At 41.7% G+C, this 26,580-nt stretch overlaps 1 protein-coding gene across 1 annotated transcript in view; it reads left to right on the top strand.

Annotated features, from left to right (window-relative positions):
• The window catches only part of zdhhc17 (zDHHC palmitoyltransferase 17), a 38,697-nt gene that overhangs the window by 7,758 nt on the left and 4,359 nt on the right, over window positions 1-26,580 (top strand). Inside the window, exons 2-11 of the mRNA XM_080051278.1 lie at window positions 3,176-3,282; window positions 4,866-4,988; window positions 7,482-7,559; window positions 9,015-9,159; window positions 9,734-9,798; window positions 10,509-10,671; window positions 10,827-10,952; window positions 12,955-13,097; window positions 15,751-15,863; window positions 22,730-22,842. Coding sequence (XP_079907404.1) covers window positions 3,176-3,282; window positions 4,866-4,988; window positions 7,482-7,559; window positions 9,015-9,159; window positions 9,734-9,798; window positions 10,509-10,671; window positions 10,827-10,952; window positions 12,955-13,097; window positions 15,751-15,863; window positions 22,730-22,842 — 1,176 coding nt within the window. The remainder of the gene's footprint in view (window positions 1-3,175; window positions 3,283-4,865; window positions 4,989-7,481; window positions 7,560-9,014; window positions 9,160-9,733; window positions 9,799-10,508; window positions 10,672-10,826; window positions 10,953-12,954; window positions 13,098-15,750; window positions 15,864-22,729; window positions 22,843-26,580) is intronic.

Below are 26,580 nucleotides of genomic sequence, written 5' to 3'. Positions count from 1 at the left end.
GAATAAACAAATTGGTCGGGATGTTGAGAGGTGCAGATCAGGTATTATATGCCTTTTTCCTCTCTCTCGCGGTCGCGTATGTCACGTGACTCGCGTGTCCGCGCGTGACATATCTTGCACATTATTTTAGTTTGTTGTGACAACAAAAACAAAAAACAATTAGTTTTACCTTTATTCTCGTCATCTAGAAGTTTTTCAAAACACCCAGCAATGCGCGACATCTCCCTCATACTCTCTGGACCAGCCGATAGCTAAACTATCAGGTGAGGGAGGGGCCAAGCAGGGCTCACGGCTGAAAGGGTTTGCTGCATTTAAAAGCCTGCATGCCCCGGCATGCGGAACAATGATAGTTTAATAACGATTATTTTGTTTTCATGATTGAGGGAATCTGTAATAGTAATCGGAAAATGAAATTCAAGTTATTGCCCAGCCCCTCAAGAAGGATGACTTAAATTGGGCTGAATTTGGAGAGGCTTTAAATAGATATATTTATTCTCAATCTTTATCATTTTGGCGCTAGTGATTTTCCTTTGGCGCTGGATAAATCCGCTTTGGCGGGCGCCAACATTTTCTCTATGCAGGAAAAACCCTGGATGTGTGTTTAAGTTCCACCTTTCATACAGCTAGCACTGGTTAAGAAACAAACACAAAAACATAGTTTTCCAGAATGTCACGTACTACATATTTTTTATTAATTCATTATTTGAACTATACGTGCTATTCATGTATGCACACACTATACTGTAGGTATTCAGAGTTGACCATTTTATTACATAATGAGAGTTGAGTCTGAACTAATTGTTTTTATATAATAACTTGGAAAATAACAATTTTCAAATTGCGAGAGCTGCTGTTTTATTAAAGGAATACTTCACCCATACGGAACCAGCGTTCTATCATTATAAAATAACTATTGTAATATAATGAATGAGGTTTTTCTTCCCTCAGTCTTCCCTTAGTCTTCCCTTGGCCCAGCTGTCCTGCAAATCCTAGCCCTTACTGTGATGTCACAGTAAGGAAAATGTAGGGTTAGACAGTGAGACCATAAAACACTCTTTCTGCCTTTTCTCAGGCTAGGATGATCCGATTATTTATTTATTTTGCACATTCATACTAAATAGGATCTCCGAGTTCAATACACCTTCATATTCCAACCGGTGAAGTAGGCCTTTAATAATTATTAACGGTGTATTAAACCTTTTGCTACAGATTAAAGGTAACTTGTAGAGGTTTTGAGCACTATTGAGCAGTTTATCTATGTGCACTGCTGGTCCCAGTTGTGTTGTTTTTCCACAGGTGCCAAGAAACACTTAAACTTAAATCGGAGAGAAAAGGAATGCTTGCATTTTCAAACTTTCTGGGAGGAAATTACTTTGCAAATGTTTTTATGAGGAGACAGCTCCACAGGGCACCTGTAAGACTGTGACAGTTCACTGGCTGTAATGACAGCTGTCACTGGCTAATGGTAAATAGATATACATTCACATATCTAAGGGTGGTTTTGTGGAAAAACTTTTTCATGATTTAAAAAAATTTGAATTTTCTGTGTTGAACCAACATTAAAACAATTATTTATTTTATTTTACATTAATGATCCAGGTGTCAGACCTGTGGTTTTTAATGTTTAGAATGTAATACAAATTTAAATTGGCAATAACGCTGTTGATCAGAACATTTTAATTTGAAAATTTCAATAGCTTCCAGCCATTCCATCTCAGTGTAAAACTAAATCTTTGTGTATTAGTTTTCCTCATGCGGCCTCTCCATCTTGCTTGCCCCCTCCCCCCCTGTCTCCATGCTGGCAGGATGCTGGCTCAGCACATCCTCAGCTCAGCATGGTATACAGCTCTTATTCTCTGTCGCCCGCTAGCCTCGGGCTACCCACCAGCTCCACACACCAGTCTGCCATGTCTCACTGTTATTTAGCAGCCAAAAAGCCTTGCATGCCAACATACTGAGCCCTATAAAGGTGGTGAAGCTGTTGAAACACCCCAATGTTTTATTCCAACCCAACAGTGATATCATAGTTTTTTCTTTGTCTACCTCCATCTTTAGCAAGCTAAGCAGTTTGGCAAATATAGCTCAATTCAGTAACTTGACTTAAAGGTGGAGTCAGCAATTCTGGACAATGCTTGGTGTCAAAATCACTTTTTGAGCCCCATTTGTTTACATAGGCCTACCCTTTGTTTACATACCAGTTTACAGAGCCTAGGTTGTGTATTAGCGCTTTACAGTGCTCACACTGTACAGACAGGTTCTGGAATCGTGAGGAGATATTAACTGATTTTGACAAAGTGATTTGGACAACAAGCATTGACTCCACCTTTAAGTGTGTGTGTGTGTGTGTGTGTGTGTGTGTGTGTGTGTGTGTGTGTGTGTGTGTGTGTGTGTGTGTGTGTGTGTGTGTGTGTGTGTGTGTGTGTGTGTGTGTGTGTGTGTGTGTGTGTGTGTGTGTGTGTGTGTGTGTGTGTGTGTGTGTGTGTGTGTGTGTGTGTGTACCAGATCCAGCCCTTGTTTCCGGGCGATGGAGGCTAATTGTGGTTTCCGTGGCGTTACTATGGAGGCTAATTGAATGTGAGCTGCACAGTCGCCACATCTGTGCCACGGATTAGATCTTCAGCAGAAACAGGACTAGACAAGCCTGTGTCTTTGTCCCTCTGCCTTTTATATTTCCTCTCTAAATGCCCAGGTCAATTATTAAAATGAATGTTTAAGTGTCTGGTAGCAGAAGGCACTGTGTGTCTGCCATTGCCGGGGGCTCTGTCCTGTCGTCCTGTTTATCTTGCACTTTATATGTCATTTTGCTCTCTAAATAGATCTGGCTAGCTGAAAGGTTGGCAAGTTTCGGAGCACTCTTCTTTCTTCATTGCGCCCAGATTCACAGACGTCCATTTTTTCTTTGCCTTTTTGACATGTCGTAACAGAAAAGGCCCCGGTGGAAACTAATAACATTGAAAATGGCTCAATTCCAACAATCATTGAAGTGCAATTCAGCAGTTAATGACAGCATTACACATTTGTTTGACAAGCCTAAATGAGAAAGGATATATTCCGCTTTGAAGCCCCAACACACACACACACACACACACACACACACACACACACACACACACACACACACACACACACACACACACGTGTCCTCTCTAACGTTGTCTTCCCTCTTTCTCTTCAGGAAATCAAACCCCAGAGTCATTACAACCACGGCTACAGTGAGCCCGTCAGCAGCCGCAAGAACCATGTGGACGACTACAGCACCTGGGACATTGTCAAAGCCACACAGTGAGTGGGTGATACGGGTGCATCTGCTTATCGTAGTCTCATAAGGACATCTGGATACGCTTTGGGTCAGCCTGTCATGTGGTCAGATTTTGATACATTGTTTGGTCCATGTCCTAATTCACTGTGTTCTGTCTCACTATGGTAAACACATAGCCGATAGTTTGACATTTAAAGTCTTGTTCGGACGTGGGAGAGGCTAAGATATTCTAACTCTAGTGACCTGTTTGAAATCAATTTACACAGCAGACCGTTAATGCATAGCAAATCGTTTTTTCTTAGGGTTTCGGCAGAGGGCACAAATGTGTTAAAAGCTTGGCCTATTGGACACCCTATACACTCAATGGAGGTGGACACTAGCGAGAATACCTTTACTGATCAGATAATCACGACAATTAAGCAGTTTAGAAACAGTGTGTGCAATCAATAAGGGAGGCAGCGATAGCACAACAAACAATTGCAGCGTCATTGACATAACACAATTTTATCACACCATACTGAAAACTATAAACTATATGGTTTGTGTTTTAATTCAAACAGATGGTCAGTCTGAATTGGATAAAGATTGACTTTTTAGAAAAGTGACTAAGGCCCAGTTGACATTGTTGACCACTTACTGACTGGCCTAATAGGAGCCCTCACTTCTTCACTTACGTGTTCTTTTTTGTTATGTTATCAAGATTCCAAAATGTATAAATGCGGAACGTACGCCACCAATGTTTTCTACTGTGGTTGTGTTATTGAGCACATGTCATAGAAGTCATTTCATTTCTTAATTATAGAATGTGGGGGGGGGGGGCAATGTGGAAATGTCTTCCTTGGGGCGCCCTTAGCTCAGTTGGTAGGGTGCAGCAGACCCAGGTTCGATTCCCGCCCGCGGTCGTCCTCTGCATGTCACTCCCCTCTCTGCCCCATTTCAACTCTCTCTCTGCACTATCAATAAAGCATAAAAATGCCCCGCCCCCCCCAAAAAAAGAAGAAAAAAAAGGAAATGTCTTCCTGAAAAAGCAGTGGAAGCTTTGTCTGAGATGTAGTTGCATTTCACAACAACATAATTAAGTTGTTTTGATTTAAGGTTAGTAATATCCGCTTAATGACAGCGAGTGCCAAATTAAGCCACAGTGTGGGTGTGTTGTTTGTGTCAAAGGAATTATTCAAGTTGTCAGTTTGTGTGTGAGTGTTATTAAGTATGTCTGCAATTTGTCAGTGTTTGTCATGTATTTAGTCTTTCTGCGTTCCAAATTGCATGCTCTTTCTTTTTTCTATTCTACATACTAAATCTGACCATAAAAAGAATCTAGTTATGATGCAGTAGGCATACAATTTGGGATATACTTTTACTTATTTATTTCAACCTTACATGGCTCCTTGAGCTTGCCTCTAGCTTTTATATCCGTCGCATCCCCGGTTGTTTTCATTTGGAAGCTCCGTCTATGTGACGTCACTTCCGGTGTGCACTGGCTCGGCCAAATAAAAATAAAAATTCTACCATACTAAATAGCAGAAAGTATGCGATTTGGAATGCAGGGTTTGTTTGCACGTTTATTTGTGTACCTTGAGACTTAAATCCCTCTCTCTTTCCTCAGGTACGGCATCTTTGAGCGATGCAGGGAGCTGGTGGAGGCGGGCTACGATGTGCGGCAGCCAGACAAAGAAAACGTAACACTCCTCCACTGGGCCGCCATCAACAATAGGATAGACCTGGTCAAGTGAGTCCATTCAGTTCTTACGTAAAGATTTGCCTACCAGTAGGGTTGCAAAATTTCGGGAATTTTCAAAGTTGGAAACTTTCCATGGGAATTAACGGGAATAAACGGGAATTTACTCAATTGAAAGCAAACCAAATGCACTAAATCCTTCTAACTATGTTATTTCAGTCCTGGCAAACGTTCTAGACTGTAAAAAGACTGTTTTTTTTGTGTACGTTTTATAATATTTATGAACATTTAACTTCAAATCAGATTTTTTTTAAAGCTTATTGAGACACCCAACTTGATATCATATATTGCTTTTTACTAGACCGGGTTTACAGAGGCTTAAACAGTGATTTTGAATATAGTTGGGCAAAATCTTGACTAAAACTACCAGATTTCATGCAAGTACACTTGGCAAGTTGCACATAGCACTACTGCAGGGGTACTGAGGCCACGCCCCCTACATGCACTGTGCATTCCTCCATCACATGGGGGGGCATTTACTTAATTTATTGAATGGGTTGGGTCAGACAGATGACTTATATTTTACTCAACATTCATCTTTTTGTTGTTCAGTGAAATTATTGATTGTTCATAAAATATCAAAACTTGATAAAGTTCTACTTACAAATAAATCTGTTCAAATGTAATGTTTTTTTTATTGTATTAGTTTGCATGGATGTCTGCCTATGACAAAACATAATGTTTATATGTTAAGATTATTGTTTGGATATGAAAAAAAATCATTTAAATGACCGCCATTTAGTTGATTCCTATATTTCCCAATTTTGAATATTCCCGAGCGAAAGTTCCCGTGGAAAGTTTCCGGAAAGTTTCCAGAAATTTACCAGAAACTTTCCACCCCTTTGCAACCCTACCTACCATACATTATAAGACTCTGAAAATACTTTTTAAATTCCTAAAGTCTGACACCATCTCACATCTAACAACAACATGTCATAAGTCACTGAGTTTTTGTAGGATTTTGTAATGACAAGGGATCTTATATTTGCAGGACTAAATGTGTAGGTAAAGTACTAGGTTTGTGTTAAAGTGTTGAACTATTCCTTTAAGACAGCTTTGTAACCACGTTAAGGCGCGCGCCCCAACTCTAGCAAGCCTCCCATGATTTCATTCCGTCATTGGAAATTTGTCTTTGACGGTGATATCTTGTGAGAAGTCGATTTTGTGCAAGGTCGGACTCGGGATTAGTCGCAGCAAGGGGGCCTAGAGAGTTGAGTTTGTGGTTTGATAGATGTGAGTCTGAATCCAAAGACATATACAGTTGCACTGGTCAGTCCCCAGAAGTTTACTCAGGCAGCTTACCATGAATAAATAATACATAGACATAATTCAAGGCTGCTGATTTTCTCTGTTTTCCCTTATCCCCATCAGAGCAAAGCAGATGCCTTGTTCTTTAGCACACTTAGAAGATAACCCATCTTTATTCAGGGTGCTTACAGAAAAAAAGGCTAATACTAAGATGTATTGAGGTGTGAAAGACGACATAATTGTTCTCCTCCTCTGTTAATACAACTGTCAGTGTCAGACCCTTTAAAGCACCTCTTGTCCTTTTAACTAATTACAGCAGGATTTCAGAAGTCAAGTCAAGGATTTAAGAAGTTTAGCTCTCCAATCAAACCCGGCCCTGCCCTTAATCAAGGCATTAACAAAGTGTTGAATGTATAGTTCTATGTTATCAAATGGATTACTAATATTAAAACTATCCATTTTAAAAGTTTAAATATGTATTTAGATCATATACAGATGGATGACATCATATGTAATTTTCGTACTCATTGAACCACATCTGAGTCTTATTTTGCTTCACTTATTCAAGTTTATTTAACCCCAGGTCGTTTAAGTAATGGCTGATTTGAATGCTGTGCTAGTCTCCTGGATATTCGTTATTCATAGTTTGCATTTTATTGTTAACTTATATAAGTTAGATTGATGAATTAACAAAGAATATATTTCACTTCCCATGACACAACTATTGACACTATTGATTCATATTCTCAAATAATCAACCTATTGTTTAGTCTAGAACTGTCAGAAATTGTGAAAGAATGCTCGAAACGACTTCTTCCAAATGCTTCTATTGTCCAACCTACACCAAAGCCAAAGCTTATCAATTTACAATGACATGAAATAGAGAAATCCTCACTTTGGAGAAGCTGGAACCAAAGAATGTTTGGGAGTTTTCCCATGATAAATGACGGAAACAGTTGTCATTTGTCATCAATTGTCAAATAAGTATATGACAGCTGCAGTACAACTTGGCGATTTTTATTTGGTGGAAAATAAATGTTTGGCTAGGCGTTGCATACTGACTACATTCTGCGTGGGCTCCAGGTCTTGGCGTGTGCGACACCCATCTGCATTCTTTTCCTACTCAAAAGAACAGCCAGTCCATTCTCGATTAGACCAGCTCTACAGCCTACACCTAGATAAGAATAACCAAATGATATGTCTGAGTTTCACCTGCTGATTGTGTGTGTGTAATAGGTACTACATATCAAAGGGCGCCGTAGTGGACCAGCTGGGAGGAGACCTCAACTCCACACCGCTGCACTGGGCCACCAGGTAACACACACACACACACACACACACACACACACACACACACACACACACACACACACACACACACACACACACAGCCTTTTTTTGTTTTTATTTGAAATATGTGCTTTTGAAAAATATTTCCTTGCAACCTTCGTTTTTCCACTCATGATAGATGGCAACTAAGCGACACCAGTGTTAGCTTCTCTTTTCTGAGTTTACAGGCAGCCATAAATGTTCGAAATTATAGTTTTATTGTACTTTCCAGAGATGAAATTAACAAGCATGGCAAGGTCCGTTCTGCCATAATCCAGGGCCACCGTGCCCCGAGGAGATGAAGGCACTCAATCACTCATTCAAACACACATTTATGAACTTATTCCATAACCCTTTAGTATTCTCTGCTCGTCGCCGCTATTGGTTTTACGACAAAATCCTCCATCTCAACTTGATTGTTTGAAGGTCTTTTATTCCGTGTGATCACTCAGCCATGTTGTAACCAGTGATAAACCCCGCCCCTCCCAAACACACTCAGGGGGGCATGAAGCGCTCCCGTCTTGAATTATTGATAAACTAACAACAGGAATCCTGTGTCACCTTCCACCATAGCCGATGACCTTTCAAAGCCCCCAGGCCCCCTCTGTCTGTCTGTACGACCTCAGCCATTTAGACACAGGCTAAGTGCTGGCTGTGACAGGCTTTGTCCCTCCAGGTTCAAACACTGTTTACACATGACTTTCATATCATTTTTTACCCGTATATTTTTGATCTTTATTATCCTATTATAGGGGGGAAGTTTACATTGCAGTTAGTATAGTAATGAGAATACATTTTACAAAGTCAGTATGCTGTAATAAAAGCAGGTATCAAATTACTGAGACAAACATGAAATGATAAGAGCAGACAGGCAGCAGTATGAGGCTGCATCATTTCATGTGTAAACATAACAGCTGAGCCGCAGTGGGAGTAAATGAGACTACAGCCTGGTCACTTCCTCTGTGTCTATGTGGGTGATAAAGTGAGCTATTTGGTCCTGCATGTTCCTGGCTTTTACCTATACAATTCTGCAACATTAAATCATTTAGTAGGTTTACACTGCTGACACTAAAAGAAAATATGTTTTTTTTTAAAGAAATCCCCCACAAAAAACAACCACTTATTATAGCCAGAAGCTAAAAAAAATAGATAAAAACATCTGGGTCTCAAATTTCCTACTGTCCATGAATGCATCTGGGCAACTCTCTGGGTCGTTGTGTTAAATAACTCCAAAGTTAAGCCATAAAAGCACTGCATCATCTGAATCTAGCATTCCATGTGTCCTTTCTCAAATAATTGCCAAAAACCATTTGCATGATCATGAGATGCAAGACCTGCAGATAGTGTAAAAAAGGGAATAAGTTGTCATAAAAAAGTGAACATTTCTGATTTTATTGTACCTAAAATTGATTCCTTTGGTGTTTCTCCTCCCCCCCCCAGACAAGGCCACCTATCCATGGTGGTGCAGCTCATGAAGTATGGCGCAGACCCGTCTTTGATCGACGGCGAGGGCTGCAGCTGTGGTCACCTGGCCGCCCAGTTTGGCCACACCTCCATCGTGGCCTACCTCATCGCCAAAGGACAGGTAGAACACACTCACCTGTAGAGGCTCATTGGTCAGGAAGAGAGCAGCATCTTAAAATGCACAGAATGGTCCTTTTTCCCGACAGCATTATGTGCTTGACTGATAGGAGATCTGAAGGATGATTGACGATGATCCACATTTAAAGGTCACCTAATATGCAATATGGACTTTTTCAACTTTAAAAATTAGTTTGGGTCCCTGGTGTGTGAAGAGAAAAAATACAACCCTCTCTCTTTGTCTCTACCTCCAAATTTCTGAAACCTGTGTTTCAGATTTCAAGGCCAATCAGATTGGCCAATTTTGAACCTGACAATTAGCATAATACAGTATGTGACCTTTTAACAACACGGGTTGTAAATCGTAGAATAGGCACTAAGCTACTCCCGTGGCCTTACCATCTCTCTTCCCTGTTTATGTCTGTGTCATTAGGGATTTGTCAGTCATTTGGGGACAAGTCTTGTGTGCTGAATACATGTAGTACCAGTCCTGGCCATCAGGGGGAGCCCTGCTGCTTCTCCTCTCTCTTCTCTGTCATCTCCTCCAGTTTGTTTATTGTGTCTGTCCTCTCCATCAGGATGTGGACATGATGGATCAGAACGGCATGACTCCTCTGATGTGGGCGGCTTACAGGACACACAGGTGTGTATGTGAAGACTTACTGTCCCTACAGCTTGAAGATGAGTTGTTGAGTTCTGGCTCTTAATGGACACAGATAGACTTGATACTGAATACATTTCAACATCAAGAACCTGATACCTGGGAAATGTCTTGAATTCTGACACTCAAGCTGTGGAGAGGTTCCCAAAAAAAAACCCACGTACAAGCAAGAGCATGTTTCTGCTGACTGCACACGCACACACACACACACATACACACCGTCCTCAGACACACACACACACACACACCGTCCCCGTCACCAGACACACAGGTAAACATGTTAGCCCTGTATTGTGGCTAAGTTTCATGTATTTATTCCCTGATAAGCATCTTTCTGAGGGATCTTTTCTATTTAATATCGAGTCATTTAACTCACAGACCCAAGATGGGAAATAACATAGTTGACAGCTAAAAAATAGATGCTGCTTGGGAAAGATGGGGCTTATGATTTAGAAAGTATATCAATCAAATTTTTAATAGATGTATTATGACATTAGGGGTGTTAGATGAGATAATCAATAATGAAAATATTTGTCAGTCTCAGCCTTAATCACCACCTATCTCCTGTCTTGATGCTAACGTGTGATTTCTCAAATGTGTGTCTTGCCCTTCTTCAGCCTATTTGTCAAGTGGGTTTTCTAAGTAGTTTGACCTCAGCTAAACTTGACTTGTGTGTGTGTGTGTGTTGACAGTGTGGATCCCACCCGGCTGCTGCTGACCTTCAACGTGTCCGTCAACCTGGGAGACAAATATCACAAGAACACAGCGCTGCACTGGGCCGTGCTAGCCGGCAACACCACCGTCATCAGCTTGCTACTGGATGCTAACGCTAACGTGGACGCACAGAACATCAAGGTAGGGAGCTTCCTAGTAGCTTCCATCTGCTTTCTCCATGTACCAATATTGCTGTAGTATTTTTCTGCCGGAGTAAAAACTTGTGTCAACACAGGAGACCGTCATTAAATGTTCCCAGAGTATTCAGTGATGATAGACGTTTTGTTTTTCTTTAGGGAGAAACTCCGCTAGATCTTGCCAAGCAAAGGAAGAACGTTTGGATGATCAATCACTTACAGGAAGCGCGGCAAGCTAAAGGCTACGACAGCCCGTCCTACCTGAAGAGATTGAAGATGAACAAGGTACACACACACACACACTCACACGCACAAAAACATATGTTCAAATATGTGACATTATATCGCAAATGAGAAGGGCAGGCAGACAAAGGTTATGGGAATTATGGCTACTGCCGAAGTTGTAGAACAAACATTAGACAGGCGGCTAATTTAAATTCCCTTCACTAGGATAGCGCGTTACCATCTTAACACACAGCTTTGTGGCCTTCTGTTTGACACCTCTGTCTCAGTTCAAACAGACGTGTTGAGACCAGCCTTGTCCAGACTGAACCTTTGCACTGCTGCCGTGTCCCAGCATGCCCCGGGGTGTTGTGATCACCTTTCATTGTAAAGCTGTCAGTTTGTCAAGACGTTTACAACCTCTCAAGTCTCCAATCAGTCAGTCTGACAGGAAGGAGATGACTCTTAAAGTGACGGCGTATATTTGAACAACTAACTTAAAACACCGCAAACAAACACAGTAACTTTTATAGCATCTGCTCTGACTAAAGTGGATGATAATCAACATGTGTCCTGATTAACAACCACTTGCACTGTTTTGATAGAAACAAAATTAAATGGACAAAATTCCCACCCACGGTATGTTTTGTCGCTAATGTATCAGTTTGCTGTATCGGATCAGATAACCCCAGGTTTCTTTCAACTCTATGTGAAAATGTACCACAAACTTAAACTTTTTCTTGTTGTTGCTAGGCTGTTTTAACTCTGCTTGCATTTGTTGTTGTCTTTCCACTTCTCTGCTGGGATATTTGGTAGATGATGAAGGTAAATTTTCGCATTAGACTGTAGGGCTGTCACTTTTTATTCCAAATTTGAATATCCGTTTGAGCGCAGGGTGAAAATGTCATATTGGAACTGTAAATGACCTGCTCGATCAGACCATTTGAAGGAGCAGTTACCCATGTGATTGCTGACAGGAAATTTCAATTTCTTTGAAAACGTGAAAGCCCTACTAGACAGTGAGTTTGCATACAAATAGACTAATAGAACCGATGTCCATTCTCCGTAGAGATTAAAACAATGTGTCACTGTCTATACAGACGAGTAGTGTACCAATACCAGTAGTTTAGTGAGTAGAGCTTCTGTAGATTACATAGTAAATTGCTTATATTGCTCCTAAAAAATCTAATTTCACATATCCAGGGTTTGGGACACTTCAGTCTTTATACCCAGGCATTTTGACTTCATCAACAACTATATGTCGGCTGTTATATTGTGCAGAATCTAATGTGATAGAGAAGATAAAAGCTAAAGTTGCTGTGTGCATACCATGAAGCTTTGCATCTTGAGCTATGATTTCTTTTTATACTGTCAACACTGCAGCTTCAGCATCCTCCATCCCAACCCAGAAACGGCCATTCTAGGCTCGTCACAACAACCAGAGACTATAGGTCGTACGAAAGCTTTGTCTATCCAGTATGGGAAGGTTATCGCAAAAAAATAAATGATTCTTAAAGTTTGGAATAAGGAGATAGCCCCCTGCGTTGAGGAGTTCTGAAGTACACTATTTATGGAGAAAATCCGTTATGAGATCTCAAGGAAAGAAGGAAAATGTAAACAGATAGCCTATCCTGGACTTTATAGCAGCGCTGAAGTGACTTTTTATTTTTTGCTTCACATTTACCATTTAGTTTAAACAATGTCCTTAGAAACCTGTAAAGTAGAGTACGCCATGTTAGTTGTAGTTGTTAGTTCTGTGTTTGTGTTCTGGAGGGGGGGGGGGGGGAATCTGCTGCTTCAAATAGAAACTATTGGAAAGTCATGTTGTAACCGATCACCCAGTAGGTAGATGTGCACTCTCATGATTCACCATCATTCATGACTGATAGGAATTTTAGATCAAACTCTGTCCCCTCTCTCAGCTTTTTTTTTCACCTCCATCCTCTTGTCTGCTTTGTCACCATTTCTATGACATGTTCTCTCCCCTTCCGATATGTCCTACCTTTATGTGTTTATTTCCTTGTGATTTATCCATCCTAATCGGTCTATCTCTTGGTCTTAACAGGAGTTCAGGCAGAAGGTGATGCTGGGAACCCCCTTCCTGGTCATCTGGTTGGTTGGTTTCATCGCTGACCTGGACATCGACTCCTGGCTCGCCAAGGGCCTCATGTACGCCGGGGTCTGGATCTCAGTGCAGTTCCTCTCCAAGTACGACTCAGTCACACACACACGCACACACACACACACAGTGGTTGATGTGTGTACCACTTGTTCTATAGTCATTTTCCTGTTCTTTTATTATCTAAATTGATTGATTGTTGTCATATCATTATTTGTCAAAATCAGTGAAATGTCTCCTTACGATCCACTACCTGGCCGTACTGTGTGTGAGCTGCGTTGATTCCATCTTTAAGTTATGAGCTGGTTTGGTCAATTTGAGCTTTTACCACTATCTATTAACCCATTGATGACTATGGCAATCTAGGATGCATGTCCTTAATGCCTGAGGGTTTTCTGAAAAAATAGTATGAATTGTCAAGTCTACCAAAACCTTAATATCTAAGCCTGTGTAGCACATAGAAACATGAAATAAAATACATTTAAAAGTTAAGGTTCACAGGTTTTATTTAAACATGCTCCCTTAGCGCTTACAAACCAACAAAATGTTCTAAAAATCGTCAAAATTAGATGGGGTAGAAAAAAAAGAATAAATAATATAAAATATTTAAAAATAATGTGCTAAATGAGGTTATAATCCTGCTTCCTTTTAGCATGGATAGTAGTGACTGAGTGGGCAGTGGAGGGATAAAGATAGACAGATATAGGAAGGAGAAGATAGCTTTATTTTATTATTTAGTTCAGTTATCACTGGCACCATAAATCCGACTTCCCAGTACAACTGGAACGCAGACTGACTCCTGCTGTCGGGAGCCGATCAGCTGGTCCAAACGGCTGTATACCACGGAGATGAAAACGAAACTGAAACTTAAAGCTCCCATATTATACACTTTTCGGTACTATTATACACCATATTATATGGTCTTAGTGGTCCCTAATACGTTTTTCTTTAATTGTTTGCTGAAAAAAACTTTCAGATAATTTATTATACTATGCTGATGTTCAGCTAATCTCACAATGGCCTATTTTTTAAAAAGAGCTGCAGCTCCCCTCGTAAATATACAATCTTTGAGCTGCCCCTGTCCGGAAGCGAAGCCAGATACGCCTCGCCCTCTGTCTGTCAGGGCCGTGGACCAATAAGAAATAGGGGTGTGGGCTGCACAGTGGAAGCTTCTGGCTTTCCAGTTTGTGAGGTCAGAAAAGGGGAAAATTCTGACTGGAGTATATTGGGGGGGAGGGGTGGGGGTTTCAGAAAGGGGGAGAGTGAGAACAGGAGAGATTGTTATTTTTTTAAATATTTTGGCAGTCTCTAGGCACACCGTGGACCCATGGATATGTTAGAACACATTTAAAAAGTGTATTTAGCATAATATGTGACCTTTAACTATCGCCTGGCTGGGCTGAATTTGAGTTGGAGTAGCAAAATATAGCCTAAATTCATAAATATTGTTAATAAATAGATGCAATGTGTTGTGTGATTTTTGTCAGTAGCCTATAGTAGACCTAGATTCTGCGCTCCGAACGCCACTAACTGTTCTGTAATACACTATCGCCGACACAGCTGGCGTATTTTTTTTATAAATATTTTTTATTTATTTATTTTTTATTTTTTTGATTGGCGTGATTTTCGGCAAACCACACAACTTTTGGGTGGTCACGTGGTCTTAAAAAATCAACAAAACCCACCTCATGTGTATTTGAACCAATCATGGTGCATTCTATGCTGCGCACGCCATGAAAATTAGATAAAGTAACAATGCTGCACGACGCAGCATCAGGCAGGAGATACAATGTGGCATCGCGCAGCAGCCGTCATCAATGGGTTAACCTGAGATAAAGTTACAGCCATGCCATGTTAGTTAAATTTGGATTTAGCGTTTTTTATGTTATGCGAGGAAAAATGCACACTTCATGGCACTGAAACAAACAAACTGTTGGTGCACATATTCTTAAAAAAACACGTAATTTCTAACATTCCACCCCATGCAGTGGCAGTGACAGATGCTCCCTTAAAAACACACACACACACACACACACACGTACGCACACGCCTTGTTAAACCCATTACAAAAGCCATCTGGTCCTGCTGCTTTAGTTTGTTGTGTCCCTCACTACTGCTAGCTCTGTGACTATAAACAAACCACGCATTAGCCTGTTAGCTTTACATTTACTGAAATACTTGAAATACTTACTGGGTTGGAGAAAAAACAAACAGTTGTGAATATGAGTCCAGCTGCAGTGTGCGTCATCAGGTCCTGGTTTGGTTTATTGTTGCTGCCGTCTCACTGCACGGTTCACATCAAAGACTCAGGTTTGCATTTGTCCATATGTGCTACAGCAAACAGGTTTGGCATCTGCAGGAAGAATGCCTCGGTGTATTGATCCATACAATGTATATGAGTCAGGATAAGTCATGAGCAGAGCACGGTCTGAAATGGGATTGATGCCTATTAAAGGAAATACAGGCTTATTGAAATTTGGCCAAATCTATTAAAGAAAACAACGGAAAAAAAACAAGACCAAAGTTATAATAAACTGGAATGATAATTAGCAGAGACAGTGCTGCTTGTCAGGCTGCGTCTTGGTAATGTGCACACTACCTGATTGACTGTAAGTGCAGTGCAAAAAATAAGGCAATTGCAATTTTTAAAGAGGACAACAAACCACATAATATTTACCAGATGACCATTTGAATACATACTGCTTCCTAACCCCTCTTCTCTCTCTCTCTCTCTCCTTACAGGGCTTTCTTCGACCACTCCATGCACAGCGCTCTCCCTCTGGGAATCTACCTGGCAACCAAGTTCTGGATGTACACCACCTGGTTCTACTGGTTCTGGAATGATATCCTTTTCTGTGTTAGCAACTGTTTGGACTTTGATGTCTTGGAGGAGTAGTTTGACCCTTTTGTGGCAATTTCCTTTGTTCTGCTTAGTTAGAGGAGGAGATTGAGACCAATACCTCATATCCATCAGCAGCCCATTAGCTTAGCTACAATGAAACAGCTAGCCAAATGTGACACAAACTACCTATCAGCACTTAATAAAGCAGTTAGAAAACGTTTGCTTTTGCTGTGCCACTGTGACGGATACACCGCATAGGCCTACATACAGGAGAATTCAATTAGAATGACTTCCCATGAGGCTTTGCTCTGTGCAGTGTGAGACTGGTTCCCTTTGAATCTAGTCGTCGATCCATCAGAAACAGTCGAACTTTGAAGAGAGAGAAATGCCTACTTCAAGTGCGTTCCAAATAGTTTGGTTGGCCAATGCTGCACTTACGTCTGTGTGATGGATGAATTCAAATCCTTTACATTCACATTGTGGCATTTAGCTTAGCTTTAGCCTCATCCAGTTCCCTTAGTAGTGACAGAGAAGTGATTCAGGGTTGTGCTAAAGGACACTTCACCTAGAAACTCTTGGAGTGAGCACTTACCTTTCAGATGTGTATTAATAGTCTCTAAATCACAAGTAATCCAGGGATTTCACTGAACAATGACTGCACAGCCATTCCTCTACTTTCAATGCAACATTAGGCCACGACTCAGGCTCTATCTGTGGCTCCTTCCAACAGATCACAGTGATAAATGCGCTCCTCTCTCTCTCTCTCTCTCCACCTGTTTTAGTCTTATCCATCTCCCCAAATCCACTTGGGAACAGTGGGAAGTATGCCAGGGCCTTGAGACCTGGGGAAAAAAGACATCAATTTAAAACCTTGCACTTCCCTGTCACCATTCTCTTTCAAATGGACCGTGTAAGTCTTGGCTTTTTAGCAATTGTACATTTCGTGATCTTTAGGGAGGACGTATCTCGATAAAATATGGACGTTTTAAAATGGATTTCTGTGCTGCTTTCTGCTATCATTTCAGTCGGAGAATACAAAAAAACTGTTACTGTGTAAAGAGCTTGTGTCGGCAGACTTGGAAACATCAGTGAGATACAGTTACTGGCCAGTTGCAAGTGAATGAACGGAGCGAGGGAAAGATTGATGTAAAGAGCAGAAGGAGTAGTCGGAGGATATCATGTTAAACAAATGCAGGGCATGGAGGGGTCTCTTTGTACCGGATGTGTAAGTAAATATGTAGAATCAGTTATGGGTCTGAATCAACATGCGGCTTAGTTCTTACTGTCTGAATCATGAACAAGCAGTTTACTGTGTACCAGCTGCAGGGGTGAAACCAAACTACTCCAAAGAGCTTCTGTCTCACTAGTTTCTTGTCTTTGTTCATGGATGAATTGCCCCTCTGTTCGGGGAAGCTGCTAATTGTGTTAGGTGAGAGGCGGGGACAGTTTGTGTTTGTGGAAGGCTTTTCCATTTGACGCCTCATTGCTCCACTAATGAGAACCGAGTAAGATAGGTTTGACTTGAACTTATTGGAAAAAAGAAAACTGCTCTTTTTTTTTTCTTATTTCAAAGGCTGCTAGAGATTTCTAAGCAAGTCTTTCCTTTAATATTTATTTATGCTGTTTCTTAGCCCACTGCAAGGACATACCTGCTATTAACTTGCCTCCTAAGCCTGGGTTTTTTTTCACATGTGCATTCATCTTCAAAGAGCAAAAGGCCATGTCCTGTTCTCTGGTGAACGTTTGTTTTGGACATGGGTCCACAGTTGTCTCTTTGACTAACAGGCAGGTTCTTTCATGTGTGAAGCCATTTGCTGGGTGAAAAAGGAGCGGTTTCGGGCTTCTCTTCTGCCCTCCAGCCCACCAAGGTTGTCATAAATCCTGTGTGTCCGCCATTTTCACTCATTATTTCTTTGGTCTTGTCTTTTGAGTTCAATGACCCGCTGTTTCATGCTCCCGACAGTACGTTTTGGGGGGGTTTCTCTTTTGCTGTCTATTGTAACCATGGTCTCTCTCTCTCTCTCTCTCTCTCTCTCTCTCTCTCTCTCTCTCTCTCTCTCTCTCTCTCTCTCTCTCTCTCTCTCTCTCTCTCTCTCTCTCTCTCTCTCTCTCTCTCTCTCTCGCTCGCTCGCTCGCTCGCTCGCTCGCTCGCTCGCTCGCTCTCAGGTGAACAGTTAGTCTTTGTTAAGTTGCCTACTTGCACACAACTAAGTCCGTTTTGGAATCGCATATATTTATGCAAATCAAATGACTTGCAAATAAGGAGTACTGTGTGTGTGGTTGATTTGGTGTTTGTTTTTAATAGAAGCTACTAATACATGTAAGGCTCACTTGAGTAAGCCTGTCCACACTGCTGCACACATGCATCATTGCATACTGGTCGACAGAAAGACAGTAGTTTGTATGACCTGTTTACTGAACAGGTTTGAAGGCACAAGTGTTTCAAACGGAGCACACTTTTGAGCAATGTTTCTGGCAAGGCATCCCTACTTTTTGCACAAGAGTTAATAAATCAGCTGGGTAACGAAGCTTGACTTGAGCCATTTAAATGACATCATCTCATTGCATCCTCTTCTTCTGACTGGAGGATTATCTCCACCAACTGTTTATCTCGATGGGTCCAAGTCCTGTTATTTTCATTTCACAACGGTTGGAACGTTTGCATTTTCTTTTGAAGATTTTCCTGATATTAATTTTAAATATGCCATAGATTCTGATGGCTAATGTCAGATTGTGGGTGTTGGAAAGTTTGAAAAAATAAAAAGTTTAATTCAAAAGTCGTAAAGCTGTGAGGGGAGGTGTTTTTCAGAAGCTGTTACACTTTGTCTGAAGCATACCGATGCTTTTATACACCTGGAATGTCCCTCTTAGTGTTCTCCAGCCTGTGTAGTGTCTTGGGAGGCATCAGTTTACTCTCTGACCCCTCAGAGCCTGGCTAGTGGTCACATAAAGGGTTGAGGCCCAGTGTGGGTTGATGGTTGTGTCCCACATTCTGAAGGGGCTCTCAGTTTCAGTGAACTTTTATTGTACTTTGATTCGAAGTTGAGAATATTAACCATTTTATGGGTTGAGAGGCTCCGACATCTGGTTGAAAGAAGACAAATCCATATCAATATCTACTGCAGTGGGAGACCTTTCATTGAATTACTTCTAATAAACAAGAAGGTGTTGCAATGCAGAAGGAGAAACAAGAGACCTTGTTTTGGTGTGCCATATTTCTCATCATGTCTTCATATGGCAGTGTAGTTATGCAGGCCAGTACTTTGCACACCGTCCGTCCAGGTTCTCTCACTTTTTCTCCAGCAGTTTTGACCCACTTTCTGCCATTGTCAGCTCACTAGTACCCCAAGGCCTGTGGCTCAAATCAGATCAAATGACAAAGGCAGAGCTGCTTGAGAGTACTTGTTTCCCCCCACCAGACCTGGATCATATTTTCCCCCAATAGACTTTTTGCTCATAAATATATGTCCAGCAGGTGAACGTCTGAAAACAACAGAACGACAATGTTGGAATGAAATATGAGTCGGGGCAATACCTGGAGCTTTAGAAGACCTTTCCAACGTACACATGAATTCCCTGTACCATACCGATATAGCATTCATTTCACTATAGTATGTCTGCACACTATAGCAGTCTTTAAAATACCCCAAACAGTGACAATTCTTTCCCTCAACTGTTAGGGAAACCTGGTCAAATCCACCGCACCCCCACAGCTTTTCAAAAGGTACATATTTGCTAACAGGCAGCCATTTGTCTGAGGCGTTGTCACCGTCTCTGTGTCGCCACTAATCACTGAGTCAGTCGACCAAGAGGCATTCTGGGAGTGTTTTTACTTATTAGCCCTTTACAGTAGGTGTTACTGCAGCCCCCAGCTCTTTATGGAGATACTTATGATGATCAATGGCTACATGCCGTCACACTCGCTCACAACTAGGGAAGTGCTTATCGGCCAAGTCATAACAGGGCTGGATGGAGTTGTAATGTAAGCATGCTTCAGTGAAGGCAGTGTTGGACAGTCGCCCCACCACTTTGGTTCCAGACTGAAATTACAACTATTGGCTGGATTGCCATTAAATGTTACGTTTTATGGTATAATTTCAACAACTTTTTGATCGTATTTCCTCTCACGCTATTAACATGTCATGATTACAAAAATTGTACCCCGATTTTATGACGAGTACCTGCACAATCCCATTAGTCTGTACTGTACTGTCTGTTTAGTGCCTATCAGTGAGTACTGAGGATGGTAAACATCGGCGTGTTAGCGCTGCCATTATGAGTGTGTTATCATTTAGCTCCCAGAGCCTCTTGCATGGCTGCAGACTTGGTTCTTTCTGAATGCACTTGGTCGACAAATGTTTCCCCCACATTGTGAAAACCTGTGGGATTCTAGCTCGGTACCATATATGTATATGCGTTTTTGGCATATATTAAACTTGTAATAGTGCAGGTGTTTCATTTTAAACCTGGAGTATGTATGATCCCAACATATTCATAACACACATCAGCTTCTGCTCTCAGGTTTCTCAGTAACAGAATAGGCCCCTGAGTATTTCTAAGTGGCTGCTGTTACATTATATTCTAAAAATGACTACTTTTTGCAGTAGTATGTTAAGCAGTCGTGTAATACCTCTCATTGAAAGATGCAGCAGTGGCAACATGCAGATTGGTTACCTCATTTTTTACTTTTGATCCACAGCCACAATTCTGTACTCTTGAGTAATTTCTATTTATGTCCAACACAGTGGTGAGGCGTTCACTGTCTGGGCCTATCAGTGTCACTGGTTTCCTGTGGGATTGAGCTGACTCATGCACACCTGCACCACTGACTGGCTCCACAGCTGTATCTACGCTGTGTGTATTCCTGGAAGGAAGTTACCATGAGTTATTGTGAAATGATCAATCTTCAAATGAGTCGCTCTCTGCGTCACAGTCCAACACATAGTCCAGTTACTATGAAGTGAAAATCAGGAAATAGTCTTATTGAAGTGTTTCTGGATAACAATGTGAAGGCCAAGCGTTTGTCTCGCACACTACTGTTGTTAAAGACCTATCTTACCGGTGGGAATATGAAGGTTTATTGAATTCTGAGATCCTATGTAGTATAAATGTGCAAACATTTTTCAAATCGGTTCATCCTAGCCTGAGAAAAGGCAGAAAGAGTGTGTTATGGTCTCACTGTCTAACACAGGGGTGTCAAACATACGGCCCGCGGGCCGGATCCGGCCCGCGAGATGATTTGATCAGGCCCGCGACCTGTAGAGCATACATTTCTGAGTATGTCAAAAAAAAAAGTAAGTCTCTAGCCCATTCCTGTGAGGAGTTATGACTTTTTAAAGAAATAACCGAAATGCTCACTCCTGCCGCTAGGGGGCAGCCTAAATAAAAAAAGCACATTTTAGCAACGTGGGAAATGGTAAATGGCAATCCTGCTTCACCGCTATTAATGTTTCCTACAGTGCTTTATGGCAAAGTAAAAACCAAAAAAAAAAAAACATTTTTATTTTTAGTACATTTATTTTATTACTTTTTTATAAAAATAAAACTATTTTTATTTTTAGTGCTGAACAATTAATGTACTAGCAAGCGTGGTGTGTCTGTGGCTCTGTGTGCGCAAAACGAGCAGGAGCATGCTAGTGTAGGCCTACAAGATTTATTTCCTAATTTTCAATGCTGCTTTATTTTTATGTTTTAAATTGGGAAAAACGAATTCCAAAACAACCAATAACCTCTGTATTTAAAAATAAATCAAAACAGTAGAAGTTGCACTTTTATTTAATTGTATTTTGTCTGCATGTTTGCACAAAATGTGTCCCTGTACATATAGTAAACAAAATTGGACAACTGTAAGGTCAGTGCCTGTTGTATTTGTGTATTCAAATAAACAGTTGTTTATTTCATTAGTGCACATTGGCATCTTTGAGCAAAATACCCCCAAAATTTTTGCTGCGGCGCTACGCGCCGCACCTCCTATTCCCATGGCCGGCAGCAACCTTTACTAAGACATCTCCTGGGGGGTACAGAGATCCCTTGTGATCCGTGATAATGTAGGTTACAAATGTAGGCTGATAAAGCATATTACTGAAAAACAAAGTTAGGGATTTGGAGTTATTTTGCCATTATTTTACTAGTCCGGCCCACCTGAGATCAGAGAGGCTGTATGTGGCCCTCGAACCAAAATGAGTTTGACACCCCTGGTCTAACACTACATTTTTACTAGTATGACATCACACTAGTACAAATTTAGGGTTAGGATTAACAGGACAGCTGGGCAAAGGGAAGACTGAGGAAAGACTGGGGGAAGAAAAACTTCATTCATTATATTATAATAGCGATTTTATAATGATAGAACGCCGGTTCCGTATGGGTGAAGTATTCCTTTATGTAGATGCCAGTTCAAAAAGTTTGATTTGCTTAAGTCATTTGATATTTTAAATTAATTAGCCATTTAAAGTAAGTTGTATTAGTTATCAACAGTTCCCTTTTTTGCCAATATACCCATGAATGCAAGGGCAAATGATGCTATACTTTTTTTTTTTTTTTTTAAACATTGCATTTAATATAAAAATCTCCATGTCATATCTGTGTGTCCAGACTCGACTAAGGTTGGACTCCATTAAAGATCTGTTTTGGTTTAGTTCAGCGATCATGAATTCAACTCTGGTATCATATTGATGCCATCAGTCCTCTGACAGCATGGCTGTGGTTAAAATGAATGGGTTTTGATTGTGTTGAAACGAGAGCTGTTGACAGACTTATTTATTTGTGGTTAAAATGAATGGGTTTTGATTGTGTTGAAACGAGAGCTGTTGACAGACTTATTTATGTGTAGCCCTTTGTCCAGCGTCTTCCTTAACCCCGCTGCACATCTCCCCTTTGCCACGGTGCACCTTCCCTTCCTGATAAACACAGTGGCTCTCTTCTACAACTTTGGCAAATCCTGGAAGTCTGACCCGGGGATTATCAAAGCGTCAGAGGAGCAGAAGAAAAAGGTAAAGTTACAGGCAGCGAGCACTTTGGTTGAATATACTGTTTGAGAAAGGTTGAATATACTGTTTGAGAAAGGTTGAATATACTGTTTGAGAAAGGTTGAATATACTGTTTGAGAAAGGTTTCCTGTGTTTCAACTTTTATTTCTTTTAAAGGTGGAGTCAACGATTCAGGAGAATGCTTGTTGTCAAAGTCAGTTTTTTTTTTAAAAACAGCAAATATCTCCTCACAATCCGCTACCTTTCTGTACTGTGTGTGTACTGAGAAATTATCCAGTGTTAATACACAGCCTAGGCTCTGTAAACGCTAGCTACGGTGGGCCCCCTTTTTTTACATACCCGCCTATGCTGCTTTTTAAGACCAGATTTCTTTACAGACAGGTGGCAGATCACAAGGTCATTTTGATCGATTGATTGATTTTGACAACAAGCATTCTCCAGAATCGCTGACTCCACCTCTTAGAATAGGTCCATTTCTTCCAGGTTACAGGCATTTCAGTTGCATCTGCTTGTTAGAAACATGATCAAATTGCACTTTTTACCCTGGTGGTGTTTTGACATCACGTATTACATGACAGTACTTCCAGCTCATAGCAGTACGCTGCTTAGAAGTGAGCGATGGCTGATTGTCTGTCCAACTGCCCCCCCCCCACCCCCAGTCCTCTCCTCTCTGTCCCTCATTTTCTCTGCTCTAATGGAGGACAACAGAGGCTCTGCTTCCCACCAGGCCCTGTGATTGACGAAGTGCTAAATATACCCTGCATTGTTAGCACAGAGCAGGACTCACTTCTGTTCAAGCCGGACAGCAACCTTTTGATCTAAGGCACACACACACACACACACACACACACACACACACACACACACACACACACACACACACACACACACACACACACACACACACACACACACACACACACACACACACACACACACACACACACACACACACACACACACACACACACACACACACACACACACTTCCTATGTTACTTCCTATGATTTTTGTGTCTTTCGTTTATTTGTTTAGAAAACGCAGGAGGAAGAATACTGTCAGGGCAGATTAGATCCCCTGTAACAACTGTCAATTACCATAAACAGAGTTCACAGTGATCGGCATTACGTTTTACTGAAACAAATGGTAAAAAAGAAAGAAAAAAAGGTAGACAGGGTAGTAAATGAGAAACAGTGCAAAACACGAGAGGCAGTGCAACAATGAAACTCGGTGCAGGACATAATACAGTGCAAGTTAAAGACAATAGTTATACAGAAACAAAACGCAAAAGAGAAAAACAAATGAGTGATTGTGTCACTAGATTGTGGCCCACTTCACAGCTTCCAGCGGGATCAGTCAGCTGTAAACCCCAGCCTCAGCTTGTTACGCTGTCACCAACTCTTTTGTTGCCGTGCCAAATAAACCTTGGCACAGATGAATCTCTCACTTGTTCATTCATATTTCTGCATCATGTCTGTCTGTTTTTCCTTTCTTTTTTTAGGGCCCGAGCACAGACATGTGCGAAAGCCCTATTGTAATCGGTACGATTTTTATTCTTATTCTTTTTCCGACTCTTTTTTGTCACTTTTGACCCCTTTCCCGTCGTGCAAAAGTTGAAAATCTTTGCGTACCCATCAGACCTGCAAAAAATTTCAATGTATCAGTGGTTCAGGATTTGATCTCAAAAACGGCGCCCCCTATGGCCAAAAAGTGTTTTTCAGGAAATGCATGCTCAAAAATTGGGCTAGAAGCCTGAAATTGCCGGACAACATGTAATGGCCCAAGGCGCACATAAATGCAATTTCATGTCCAGGGCCAAAATCAACAGGAAGTCGGCCATGTTGGATGTAGTGCCAAAAACCGCCAAAACCATCTTTTCGCATTTCGACGAACTAGTCCTAGAGTTTTCACGCCAGGGACGTCAAACCACTTCTCAAATACAAAAGACCCTTGCCCGATGAGGAATTGCGAAAAGGTCAGGAAGTTAGAACAGTACCAGGGATCTATTGGGGGTCAAAGTGTCGCGTAAATACGCACCTCATGAAACTTCAATTCATCATAGCTCAGGCTGTGTTATACCTAGCTGCACCAAATTACAACCCCAAATGTATCTTTGCAGGCCCCACAAAAAAGCCTCTTGAAGCCCCGCCCCAAAATCAACAGGAAGTCTTTAAATGTGAAATATGTGAATAGGGGCGGGGCTTAATAACACGTTGGCCATAACTCCTTAACCATAGGTCCTATCATCATCAAACTTGCTGGGTATGCGCAGAAGTCATGTGGTAGCATGTCCCTCTAAGCTTATCGCGATGAACCCATAGGGGGCGCCACAGGGGCGGGGCTTAATAACACGTTGGCCATAACTCCTTAACCATAGGTCCAATCATCATCAAACTTGCTGGGTATGTGCAGAAGTCATGTGGTAGCATGTATCTCGAAGCTTATCGCGATTAACCCATAGGGGGCGCCACAGGGGCGGGGCTATCCACAAATTGGCCATAACTCCTTAACCGTAGGTCCTATCATCATCAAACTTGCTGAGTATGTGCAGAAGTCATGTGGTAGCATGTCCCTCGAAGCTTATCGCGACGAACCCATAGGGGGCGCCGCCTATCCACAAATTGGCCATAACTCCTTAACCGTAGGTCCTATCATCATCAAACTTGCTGGGTATGTGCAGAAGTCATGTGGTAGCATGTCCCTCGAAGCTTATCGTGACGAACCCATAGGGGGCGCCGCCTATCCACAAATTGGCCATAACTCCTTAACCGTAGGTCCTATCATCATCAAACTTGCTGGGTATGTGCTGAAGTCATGTGGGGGCGGGGCTTAATAACACGTTGGCCATAACTCCTTAACCATAGGTCCAATCATCATCAAACTTGCTGGGTATGTGCAGAAGTCATGTGGTAGCATGTATCTCGAAGCTTATCGCGATTAACCCATAGGGGGCGCCACAGGGGCGGGGCTATCCACAAATTGGCCATAACTCCTTAACCGTAGGTCCTATCATCATCAAACTTGCTGGGTATGTGCAGAAGTCATGTGGTAGCATGTCCCTCGAAGCTTATCGTGACGAACCCATAGGGGGCGCCGCCTATCCACAAATTGGCCATAACTCCTTAACCGTAGGTCCTATCATCATCAAACTTGCTGGGTATGTGCAGAAGTCATGTGGTAGCATGTCCCTCGAAGCTTATCGCGACCAACCCATAGGGGGCGCCGCCTATCCACAAATTGGCCATAACTCCTTAACCGTAGGTCCTATCATCATCAAACTTGCTGGGTATGTGCAGAAGTCATGTGGTAGCATGTATCTCGAAGCTTATCGCGATTAACCCATAGGGGGCGCCACAGGGGCGGGGCTATCCACAAATTGGCCATAACTCCTTAACCGTAGGTCCTATCATCATCAAACTTGCTGGGTATGTGCAGAAGTCATGTGGTAGCATGTCCCTCGAAGCTTATCGTGACGAACCCATAGGGGGCGCCGCCTATCCACAAATTGGCCATAACTCCTTAACCGTAGGTCCTATCATCATCAAACTTGCTGGGTATGTGCAGAAGTCATGTGGTAGCATGTCCCTCGAAGCTTATCGCGACCAACCCATAGGGGGCGCTGCCTATCCACAAATTGGCCATAACTCCTTAACCGTAGGTCCTATCATCATCAAACTTGCTGGGTATGTGCAGAAGGCGAGCGCGTCGCCGACAATTCCGCGCTTCCGGCTTGCAGCATG

This window comes from Ammodytes marinus, assembly GCF_949987685.1.
Source record: "Ammodytes marinus genome assembly, chromosome: 22".
NCBI lineage: Eukaryota > Metazoa > Chordata > Actinopteri > Uranoscopiformes > Ammodytidae > Ammodytes > Ammodytes marinus.
The sequence above is the reverse complement of the archived record's forward strand: the minus strand, read 5'-3'. Positions and strand labels throughout refer to the sequence as shown.